At 60.1% G+C, this 11,253-nt stretch overlaps 1 protein-coding gene across 1 annotated transcript in view; it reads right to left on the minus strand.

Annotated features, from left to right (window-relative positions):
• The window catches only part of RORC (RAR related orphan receptor C), a 21,596-nt gene extending 11,573 nt beyond the window's left edge, over window positions 1-10,023 (minus strand). The window contains exons 1-2 of the mRNA XM_006755714.2: window positions 9,923-10,023; window positions 7,714-7,743 (exon numbers count right to left, since the gene is read on the minus strand). Of these exons, the coding sequence (XP_006755777.2) occupies window positions 7,714-7,743; window positions 9,923-9,962 (70 nt within the window). The 5' untranslated portion in view covers window positions 9,963-10,023. The remainder of the gene's footprint in view (window positions 1-7,713; window positions 7,744-9,922) is intronic.
• Window positions 10,024-11,253: the final 1,230 nt, after the last annotated feature.

The following is an 11,253-nucleotide window of genomic DNA, read 5'->3' on the forward strand; positions in this document are numbered from 1 at the left end:
CTGAACCTGCCCCTGAGCCACCGCCCTGAAGCAGCAGGTGCTGGGAACCCAGATTGGGGAGGGGGAGCTGAGTAATCACAGGATTACTCAAACTGTTGCCTGGGAGCCTGGCCTGCCAGGAACTTACCATCTAAGAGCCCAACGGTGCCAGGAACTAGAACCAAGCAAAGGTCGGGAACCCTGAGGCCAGCCCTGCAGCACAGCCCCTGCAGAGCCCCGTCTGCCCGCACGCTGCTCTGGGGGGATCTCTCCCAGGGCCCATCCAAGGACATCCTCTCATTCCAAGGACAGAGACATGGCCACATATGCATGTGGTCTCCTGAAGCCACCCAGCGACTAGATGACTCTAGCCCTTGCTTGTCTCAAATGAGATCGTCCAGGGATCTGGTTAAAAGGCAGGTCCTGATCGGGAGGTCTAAGAGGGGCCTCGATTCTGCCTTTGAACAAGCTCCTGGTTGGCCCCCAAGCTGGCTGGGCTCAGCCTACACTTTTGAGCAGCGAGAACTTCCTCCCTCTTCCTGCTTTTGTGCCAGGCTGCTCCCACCCGGGGGTGAGGGTGGTGTTGGTGGTCTCTCTCCCAGCTCATTCTGGTATCTTCTCGACCACCCAGTGTGACCTCTAACAACGTCATTCTGGTGGGACACCGAGGAAAGAAAATGCATCTCTCCTGGATTGCTTTGCACAGTGAAGGATCAGCAGCGAGCGTCCTAGGGGGAAATACGGTCGAGAGCAAGTAGTCTGTGCTCCCCTCCCTCTAACTTCTAATCTCACCCTCCTCACAGCTGTGAGATGATTGATAGCGCGCTTTGAATACATCCAGAGCTGCTCTGTGCCACCCTAGGAAGCCACCCCTGGGCCCTGTCCAGGTGCCCTATGCCACAGAGAGGAAATGGTAGGTGCAAAGTGGGGGCTTCCATCTTGGGGGGATCTCTCCCCTCAAACCCCAGAACCACTGCACCCCGGGCCTGGTGGAAAATGGATGCAGACAGCAGAAACCGGGGTCCTCATCTCCCCTTGGGCTCTGTCACTCTCGAGCTGGGCCTTCTGTTTCCTCTTTCTCCCTTTCTCCAGTGGACATCGATTGAGGAGGAATAACAATGGCAGGCTGAATTCCATCTCTCTGCCAGGTTTTGTGGACATTTTTCATTGAATGATCACAGCAACTCTGCGAAGTAGGCACTACTTTACTGTCCCCATGGCACAGATGAGGAATAACTGCGTCTGGGGGAGAGAGTAAACGGCTTGCCTAAGGTTACAACAGTGTCCTCAACCATGTAGCTTTGGACCCTACAGGAATGAGCTGCCCAAATGCACTGAGGAGGATGGGATAGGGGACGGGGTCCTTACTGGCTGCAGGGGGAAGTGTGAAGTGAGGGGGCAGGCTCGTAACCGAATTCAGGGAGGACACCCGTGGAACTACAGCCGGACTCATGTGTAATGTAAAGATCCAAAGAGACGATATGCCCTCTGTCCTGGCTCTTCCTCCCGCCTTTACCCATTGCTCATGGGCAGCTTCTCAGGGGAAGGTGGGCAGCTCACCCAGCCCAGCAGAGCTCCCGACCGGGACTCCTCTGGCAGAACACAGCTCCATTGGGTGTGGACTGGCTTTCACGTATCTCTGCAGCCCTCTCTGCAGATTCGAGTGAGTGAATGGGAAAGGGGAACGAACATGTCTCTTTTCTTAGCTTCGGCCCTGCTCTCCCCCCAGCCCAGACTCTGAGTCCCTTTGCCCAGGGAGACCACAAGTGTGCCCAGCCCGTCACCAGCCTCCCTCCCTCCTTCCTCAGCTCTCAGTTCCCGCAGCTTCTGCAAAGCTGGAAACCACGGTGGTGGGTACCACCGCAGGGGAGGTGGAGGGGAGGGCTAGGCGGGGGTCAGGCTACCTGGTGAGCACCCCTCCCAGCCCATGCCGAGAATTTTCTGCTGATGCACCCAGATCCCGGGGCTGAGAAAGTAGCGAAGCTAAAACTCAGGTGGGCGAGGGAGAGTCTGGGGTTTTGAAAAGCCATGAAAGCCAGCCAGCCACCTGAAACCCCCTCCTTGTGCCCCCGCCACCCCCGCAGTCTGGGACTGGCAAAAGGAGGGGAAACAAAAGAATTGAGTGAAAACAACCAGAGGATGGGGGAGGGGATGAATCACCAGGAGGAAGCTCTGAGGAGTGGGAGCCAAGACGGCACCCTCAGCCACCTTCCCTGCCTCCAGGCCTGTCTCTCCCTTCTGCTCCAGGAGGCTCAGGGGGTCAGAAAGACCCTGGCTCTGGCCCCAGGCCCTGCCCTGCTACCATCCCACCCCACAAATAGTCAAATAGACGGCTCCATCCTTTCTGAGCCCAAGGTCTCGGGGAAGGGGCAGTGTTGCAGCAGCAGCAGGAGTGGACCAGCCGTGGAGGCTGGAGAGGACCCCGGGGCTGCCTTCTTTGGAGAGCTCTTTAGCAGGGGAAAGTCCCTGTTCCCCGTTTGAGTCAGGGGCACAGAGGCAGGGCAGGGGAGGGAGCGCCCAGGAGGGACGGCCACACCAACACCCAGGTCTCACTGTGATGAGACAGGCTGGACACTCCAGCCTCCAGAGCCCCGGGCTGGGGTGGGGTGAGTAAGGGGTGTTTGGGATCCCAGTGAGGAATAGGAAGAGAGGAAAAGGGCAGGCGCAGGAATGATGCCAGGAAGGAGGGGCCCTTTGTAAAGTCTCCGATGGCCCGGCTCTCAGGGGGAGACCGGTGGCACCCTGGGGAGTGGACCTCTATCTGGCCCGCTGCTCCTTACCAGCCGGATCAGACCTGAGAGAGACCAGGTACAGCAAAGCCAGGCAGGCACCTGTCCCGCTCATCCTCTTACCTCCCCATCCACGCCTCTCGCCAGGGCCTGTGCCTCTTGGCTCCACCCTGGCCATCGCCGGAGTGTGACGGCTGCACTGCCCGCCCTCTGGCTGGCTGGGAAGTTTTGGCTCATGGACATTTCCTCTCTACTTAGGAGCAGGGAGCCTGTACCACCCTTCCAGAAGCTCCGGAAGCCCATGCCTCCTCCTCTCCACCTTCCTCGACGCCATGGGTGCTCAGTGTCTCCCTCCACGCTCTCCGCTTCCTCTCCTCTCCACTTCCTCTCTCCAAGTCTGCGGGCCTCTCTGTGTTCCGCACTTGGGTTCTGTCTGGGCCTTCACACGCAGTGTTTTGGCTCTCCCGGGGTTTCTCCATTATATCTCCACCCGGACGGCCATCACTCCCTCCCGTGTGTCACATTAGTCTCTGTCTTGTGAGTTGGGCCTCTGCATCTCTGTGTCTCAGTCTGTTTCTGCTCCCTGGTCTTTGGGTGGGTCCCGATCCCATGCCCTCAGGGCTCCGACTTGCCCCAGCTGTCCTCAGAGGGCATGGTGGTGTCTGGCCCTCATGGGGGGGTGGGGGTGGGACTGTGAGATACCCAGAGATGTCCTAGTGAGAAGGACCAGTGGCACAGAGCCCCAAACAGAAGAGACCCCTCTCCTTCTTCCCAGCCTGGATGGAGCTGTAGGGGGTCCCACATCGGGGTGCCTCCATGTCTCCCTCACCCAGTCCCGGGGACTGCTGCCTGCGTGCCAGGCGCCGCAGCATGCCCAGTCATTGGTTCCTAGGGCGGCGGATTTGAGGCCATTTCTGGGAAGACAGCTGGGCTAACCTTTGCTGCGAATGGGAAGACGCTAGAAGGGAAACTGACACTCTAAGGGGCCCTTCTTCCTGCGGACGCTTTTGGCTCTTCTCGCCCCTCCTGGCCCACCCCAGCTCATACACCTGCACGGATGGGAGTCTCCATCCCAGGCCCGGGAGTGGAGTCTTTCCTGCCTGTCCCCCCCACCCCGGAAAGCTGAGTGTCCCTCGCTACCCTTGGGGGTGCCTAACTCGGGGCCCAGGGCTCTCTCCTTGGTCCTGGGCCCTCAGAGCCTCTCCAGAATTGGTTTTGTTTTTTAAGTTCAGCTCCCTTGTTTTGCAGAGGAGACCAGGACCCAGGGACTCGCCTAAGACTGCATGGCTGGTCGGTGGCAGGTGGCAGCAGAGCCTGGCATCAGACTCTCAGCCATGGGTCTTTCTGGGTCCCCAGATGGCCTTGCTCCTGTGTCCTGTGGGAAGGCACCAGGTGGAGGCCGGGCTGCCCCAGGTACAGGCCACAGGGGCCCGGGCTTTCCTCTCTCTCCTGCGCCCAGTGCTCTGAGCAGTTCTCTGGCTGCTCCTACATGAACCTGGGCACTGGCAGGTTCGCCCACTCTTGCTCTGCTGGACGGCACAGGGACCCCAGACATCTGCCCACTAGCTGCTGGCCTGTGACCCCGGGCCAGAAAGGGGGTGAATCTGAAAGCTTTCTGCTCCCATCTCCTCTGCCTGATCCCCCTCAGCAAATGGGAGACTGGGACACACACACACACACACACACACACACACACACACACGCCCCTGGACTGGTGGCTCGGAGGCCTGGATGCTGGGGTTCTGACCCTTCCCGCCTGCTGACCTCTCCTGCCTCTCAAGTCCGGCTCTGCTCCAGGGCCCAGCAGCTCCTCTGGCCCCTTTCCCACCACATTCGCAGGCAGGCTGAAGGCACAGAGGGCAACCCTGCAGCGGGAGCCGGTGAGTGCGTTCAGGGTGCGGGTTACTCACCAACCTCCATCTACTTCAACTGTGTGGTCTGGAGGGCAGCCCCCGGCCTCTCTCGGCCTCTCAGGGCTCAGTCTCTTTCTAAAGTGAGGGGCAGGGCACCTCTTGGAATCCTTTCCAGCGCTCAGGGCAGGGGAGCCCTTTACTCTCGCTGCTCTCAGACTCCCCAGCTACTCCACCCACCTGCCTACAGACCTTGGCCTTGACCGAGACACACCCTGCCAGGGGAGAGGGCTCAGCTTTACTCATTCTGTTCCCAAGACACCCCTGCTTTCCAGAAGGCCTGGGGATGACGCGGGATCCAGGCTTCCCCTTCCCAGGTGGCCCCATTCACTTACTTCTCATGGCTGAGCTGTGGGCTTTGCCACCGTGGCTCCCTGTCCTTCTCAGCCCGGAGTGGTCCAGAGATGGGGCACAGCTGGCAGCAGGGTTGGGGGCGAGGCCTCTCAGCAGAGCCTCAGCCTGCAGCTCTGCACCCAGCTCTCCCCCAATGCTTCTGGGCTGGGGGGTTTAAGCCAGCACCACACAGGTGGCCGAGTGACAACCCCCCAACTCCACTCTGCCACCCCCACCCCTCCCTAGGGTGCATCGGGTAGGATGACAGGCGCCCCATGTGGCCAATCTGGGCCTGGGGCAGGGTGTGAGGGGCGGGGCAGCCAGTGGCAGGGGGCGTTGGAAAATTCCAAAACCACAATCGACAGCCACACACGGTAAAAGCTGTTTCCACCTGACAGGGTGGCTCTGGCTGGGGAGCCAGCATGGAGCTCACACGAGCCTGGGGCCAGTTTCCGACTCCCCCTCCCTCTGGGGACTCCCAAGCCTGACCCTCTTTGCCAGGTGATGCCAGGGGACAGGGATGTTTCTAGAGGTAAGTCACAGATATGTCTGCCTGGGGTGGTGGCGTGTTCCACCCGAGACCCCGTGGACTGCCAAGAGCCGTGCCCACTGAGGCACAGTCTGGGAGGCTGCCTCCACCACCCACCATGCTCACGCCCTCCCTGCGGACACCATGTATGCCCTGGGGTAGGGAATAAATGACAGTAGTAGCAGTAATAACCATCCGACAAATGCCCACTATCTATAGGAAGGGCTAGTCGTCAGACATTTCCTTGGGAACAAAACTGATACTATGTGCCAGAAATGTTTTTTTCAATGTTTTATGTGAATTATCTAATCCTCACAAAATACTTTATGTGGTAGGTACCGTTATCCCCACTTCAAAGTTGAAAGTGAGACACAGAGAGGTTGAGTAACTTGCCCAAGATCACACAGCTAGCAAGCGGTGAAGTCAGGATTCAAACTCAGGCAGTTTGGTCCTGGATCCCACTGAACCAGGGTTTCTCTGGTTCAAGTCTGCCCTTAAGGGTGCCTCAGCTTGGGAGAGGGCTCCTCGTGGGTGAGTCTTTCTATAGTTTCTTGGCCTAGGGGTCCCTCTGAGGGGCCAATCCATTTTAGAGACCCTCTCAGCCTCATATCTGCTCTCTGGGTACCTCAGCCTGGGGGGTTCCCTCCTGGGTTCCTCCCTTCTTGGAGATGTCTCAATTTGGAGCCCATCGATTAGGGCCTCTCTGCCTGGAGGAGGTAGGTGTATCTTTCCTGGCTACTCTGGGTCAGATCCCCGGAGGTCTCTGTTCTTACCGGAACCCCAGTAGCTCCTCATCCTGGTATAGCCCTCTCCCTGCTGGCCGTCCTCAGCCCCCAGGAGCTGGGCAGTGGATTGGGCGAAGGGCTGGCCGCCTGGGTTTGGGAGGACACTCATGGGGGTGGGGGTCGGGGTGCGGTTGCACAGGGCCAGTGGGTTGGGAAGGACATCAGGGGGGTGGCCCAGGCCGAGGTTTCTGTGGTTCGGGGTTAAGGGTAGGAATGGAGTTTAGCCACTTCCAGTTCTAGCTGCTCTGAAACTCCCCCTCTACCCCCCACCCACATATGGTCCCCGACTCCCTTCCCCTCACTCACACGTCACTCCTTGACCCGTTTTCCTCCCCGGGCCCTGCTCAGCATTTCCGTGGGGCCCTGTGGCTAGGGGCAGGCGAGGCCCCACCAGGATTGTGCTGAGCAAAGCAAGCCCCCACCCAGGAAGTTGAAGCATCCTGGATGGCCCCCAGCCCCAGTCTGCCCAGCTCAGGGAGACCGTGGCGCTGCTGTCCTCGGCCGTGCCTCTGCCTGGAACGGCAAGGTCCCAGGCACTGTTGTCAGCGGAAAGGGTGGTGGCAAGCTCTCAGGAGGAACTGGTAGGCCATTCAAGGCAGGGCCAGAGAGGTAGCCTCTCCTACCCCAGAGCTGTCCCCATCAAGTGAGGGACTCCTGGCTCATGGAGGCCTTCCCCAGAGCGCCCTCAGGCTGTGAAGGGCACGCCTGGCTCTGGTATGACACAAGCTCTGGGAATGAGGTGGAGTGGGTGCATTTTCTGGGGGAGTAGCTTTTCCCACAAACCAGGAGGGTAGACCTGATGTGCTTACTCCCTCACATCCATGGGAAGTCCTTCCTGAGCTCTAGCCCCTTCTCGCATGCTGTAGCCTCAGTCTTCCTGGGCCCTGGGACCCAGAGTGTCCCTGTCCCTGTGTTCCCTGCAGCGATGAACACTTTCCTGCTCTCCAGCCCTGCACAGCCTGGCCCCAGGCTTGTTCACACCTCAGGATGTGTTAACCACAGAGAGGAACACCAACCCTGGCTCAGCTGCCACAAAGCCCGGGTGCTGGCCATCCTGCCTCCCTGCCCCACCCCTTCCCTCTTGGTGTCTCTGTCCAGCATCCCTCCCCTCCTTGCCCTGCAGCGCCCTTTTACTCCTTGTTTCTTTGCAATGTTCCCCCTCGCTCTTCGCTCTTCGGCTCTTCGGGCTTCTCCCTTATCTCCTCCATTGCCCTGATCTTGAGGTTTCTTCATCCCTCCTCCTCCTTTCCTCATCTCCCTGTCTGTCTCCCCATCTCCCCTGCTTTTCTAGGCTCCACCTCTCTTCAGGCCGGGCCACCTGTGCACGGCCCCTCCATCTCTGTAACCTACCGTGCCTTTCTCTCCCGAGAACCTCCCACAGCCCTGGCTGGATTCTGTGCCATCTCTCCACACCCCAGCACCAGTGCTCACCCCAAGCCTCTACTCACAGGTGTGGGTCTTCTTTGCAGCCAGCAGCTCTGTAAAGAGAAGAGAGGGGGTCAGGGCTGACAGTTAAAGATGCCCCTCGTCCCCACACCCCCCTCACTGGTCTCCATCCCCATCCCATTGCTTCCCAGAGGAACCTGGTGTCTGAGGGGAAGGTGGGACCACCCTCTGCACCTCCTCTCTCCCTTCTCTGCCCTGCAGTCTTCCCGGCCCTCTCCCAGGTCCTCGGGAGTGGCAGGCTCACCAGCTCTGGGAGGCCCAAGCTCTCCCTTCTGCCCAGAATGGCCTTCCCTCACACCCCTCAGTGGAGCCAACTTCCTCAGCCCTGGCGTTTCCCATTACATCTCTTCCCTGGAGAAGCTGCACAGCCCACACCCGGGTGTTTACACTCAGCACCTCGCAGCTGACTTCCTGGTACCCCATCGCCTGGCTGATAGCCTTGTGTCATTATCCCTGAACCAGGGCTTTCCGTAGATGGTAGGCCCTCTGGAGGCAGGGACTGTGTCTGCCCTGTTCATGCTGATATTCCCAGAGCCTTCCAGAGGCCTGGCCCGTTAGGCGCACAGTGCCTACTCTGTAGCCACCGTTAACCCGTTGTGGGAGTTCAAGCTCTTGGCTGTTTGTTTGTTCCTTTAGGCACCTGGGGACCCCAGACGTGTGGGGGTTGAAGTGGGGTGGTGAGGGTGTTTGGAGGCAGAGGATGGGAGAGCGGCGAGCACGGAGCCTGCTCTGCCCTCCTGGGCCCTGGCTCGCACTCACCAGCCCGCACAGGAAGGAGTCCCTTGCCACCAGCTGTGTGGTATCTGGGTGGAGAGCGGGGCAGCAGGGAGCACAGGTGGGTGGATGCGGGTGAGCAGGGAGGTGCAGGCCTCCAGCGGGGCAGCTGCTGAGGGGAAAGCCTTAGCCAGAGCATCTCTGGGGGCTGTTCATTCATGTGGTTAACGTGCATTAAACACCTACCCAGGGAGCCCCTGAAGGCGCTTCCCTGCCAGACCTGGTCCATTTTCTACATCCACACAGCAGCTCCTCAGAGGGCACAGGCCAGTGTGTTGTCCCAGAAAACCCTGCGGCCCTACCTCATGTCCCCCCCAGTTTCCCCACCCCCTGAATCTGCTCTCCTGTTATTTTCCTTCTGTGGCCCAATCCTGGGCAACGCCTCTCCCAGCCCCACACTGTCCCCCTGGCAGGCTTCCTCCGCTCTGCCCAGTGCGGGTGAGTGGATGTGAAGGCCTGGCCTCTGCTGGGGTGGGGTTAAGGGGGTTGGACTCCCCGAGAGGGAGTGGCTCCATCCGGCCCCTCCCGCCTACCCAACCGATCCTGCCTAGCCCCACCCGGCTTCCTCCCTGACTCCCTGACGTGGCACCCCACACTGCTCTCTGGCCTCCAGCCTTGCGCCTGAGAGCAGCCCTGGGCTGGGGGTGTCCCCTGCGTGCCTGGCAGTGGCGTCCTTCCTCCACCAGATGGCCCTGGAGCTGGCAGCTCTGGCCCTCAGGCTTCCCCCTCTGCGCTCACAGCTGACCAAACATGTGGCCCTGAGATCTGCTTTGAGAGGGTCTCTGATTAGATCATTGGTGGGACCAAGGACTGCCTACCTCTCTGTCCCCCACTGCCCTGGGCTCAGTACCCCACATTCTCTGCAGAAACGAAGCCCCAGTGGGAGGAGGTGCCAGGCTAGTGGACATGGGCAACTTGCTTCCTCCCCCACCCTTGTCTGTCACCCTCAAAGGCAGGACAGGTTTCTCCAGTGGCGAATGAACAGAATGGAAGTGGCCCGCTTCCCAGCCACTGCTGTGCGGGGTTCCAGCCGGCGGAGGCAGGACAGCAGTGTCCCCGCTGCTCCCAGGGGTGCAGCCTCTTGTGGGGCCTGCCCACACTCTAATCCTCCCCTGGCTCTAGCTCTCTGCTTGAGCCCCTCTCTCCTCCCTCCACCGCACTCTCCTCCTTCCTCACTTCTCCCTTTCTTTTCCCTCCATGCATTTCCCCCCTTTTCTATTCTCCTCTCACGTCCCCAGCTCCCTCTCCGGTTTCTCCTTCAGTTCTATCGAGGCTTGTCCTGTCTCACCTGTCTGCGGTCCCCTGACAATCCATCTCTCCTTTCTGCTTCTCTTGTCCCTCCTTCCCTCCTCGTTTCTTGACCAGTCCTGTCTCTCCCTCTCCTCTGAACCTCCTGGCAGTCCCTTCCACCTGCCTGCAGGGCCTAGGGCCTCTTACCCTGGGAGGCTCGGTGGTGTCTCTGTGAGGCCCTGTCCATGGGGCAACTCCCTGGGTGCCGTCCTTGCTGCCCTGGCTGCCCAGGAGGGCAGGGAGCAGGGCCCAGGGGAGGGGGGAGGAGTGTGTGGAGGGAGGGAGCACCTGGTCCGCCAGCAGGCAGGGGAAAGGAGTGGCTGGCAGAGCGTCCTGGCACCGGGAGGGGACAAGGGGAGGGGCCCAAGGAACAGTTTTGGAGCCTTGAGGAGAAATAGGATAGGTGAAGGCAAGGGAAGGGGCCTGGAATTTACTGATCGCCTACTGTGTGCTGGGCCTTTTGCCAGGCACTTTATGTAAACCCATGATTTTCTTCCATCCTCACAACATCCACCAGGAGGTAAACATAATTATTCCAGGTTTGCACATAAGCTAAGTGATGCTCAAAGGGATTAATGACTCACGGACTTGTACAAAGACAATAAGTGGTCGGTTGAACTGTGATTTTGAACCCGGGTCTTTGTGGCATCAAAAGCATGTGCTTTCTCCCTGACAGAGACAGGCAAAGGGAGAGAGAGGTAGGTTTATTTGGGGGGGGGGGGGTAGATTGTGCCTTTTCTCCAGGATGCTATCAGACATCCCAGTGGGTCCTGGGTTCCTTGAGGCCCCTCTGTCTGCTTAGCCCCTGACCCTCATGACCGCCCTTCCCTGGAGTTCCCTGACGTCCTCCTGGTCTGTTGGAGCTGGGGTGGGGGCAGGCCTGGAGGAGTGTGTGGAGGCAGAGGATCAATGGGAGGGGAGAGGAGAGGTGCTACACTTACTGGTTGGGGGATGAGGAGCCCAAGCTGAGTGGGCCCCGGGAAGGGCTCGCTGCAGGGGAAGGGCTCGCTGCAGGGGGAGGGCTGCAGGGGGAGGCTTCAGCAGGTTCTGGCTGCCACTTCTCTCCTGCACAGCCTTGGCCAGCGTTTGATTAGCTGGGCCTGGCTCCCCTGGTTACCCAACAGGCCAGCTGGCTAGGGGCCAGGCTGCAGCGGGGAGGCTCCCTGGCACCTCCTCCTGCTTTCAGGTGCTACACTTACTGGTTGGGGGATGAGGAGCCCAAGCTGAGTGGGCCCCGGGAAGGGCTCGCTGCAGGGGAAGGGCTCGCTGCAGGGGGAGGGCTGCAGGGGGAGGCTTCAGCAGGTTCTGGCTGCCACTTCTCTCCTGCACAGCCTTGGCCAGCGTTTGATTAGCTGGGCCTGGCTCCCCTGGTTACCCAACAGGCCAGCTGGCTAGGGGCCAGGCTGCAGCGGGGAGGCTCCCTGGCACCTCCTTCTGCTTTCCCTCCCAGCTGGTAAACAGCAGAGCAGAAGCCGGCC

This window comes from Myotis davidii, unplaced genomic scaffold (assembly GCF_000327345.1).
Source record: "Myotis davidii unplaced genomic scaffold, ASM32734v1 scaffold653, whole genome shotgun sequence".
NCBI classification, from domain to species: Eukaryota; Metazoa; Chordata; class Mammalia; order Chiroptera; family Vespertilionidae; genus Myotis; species Myotis davidii.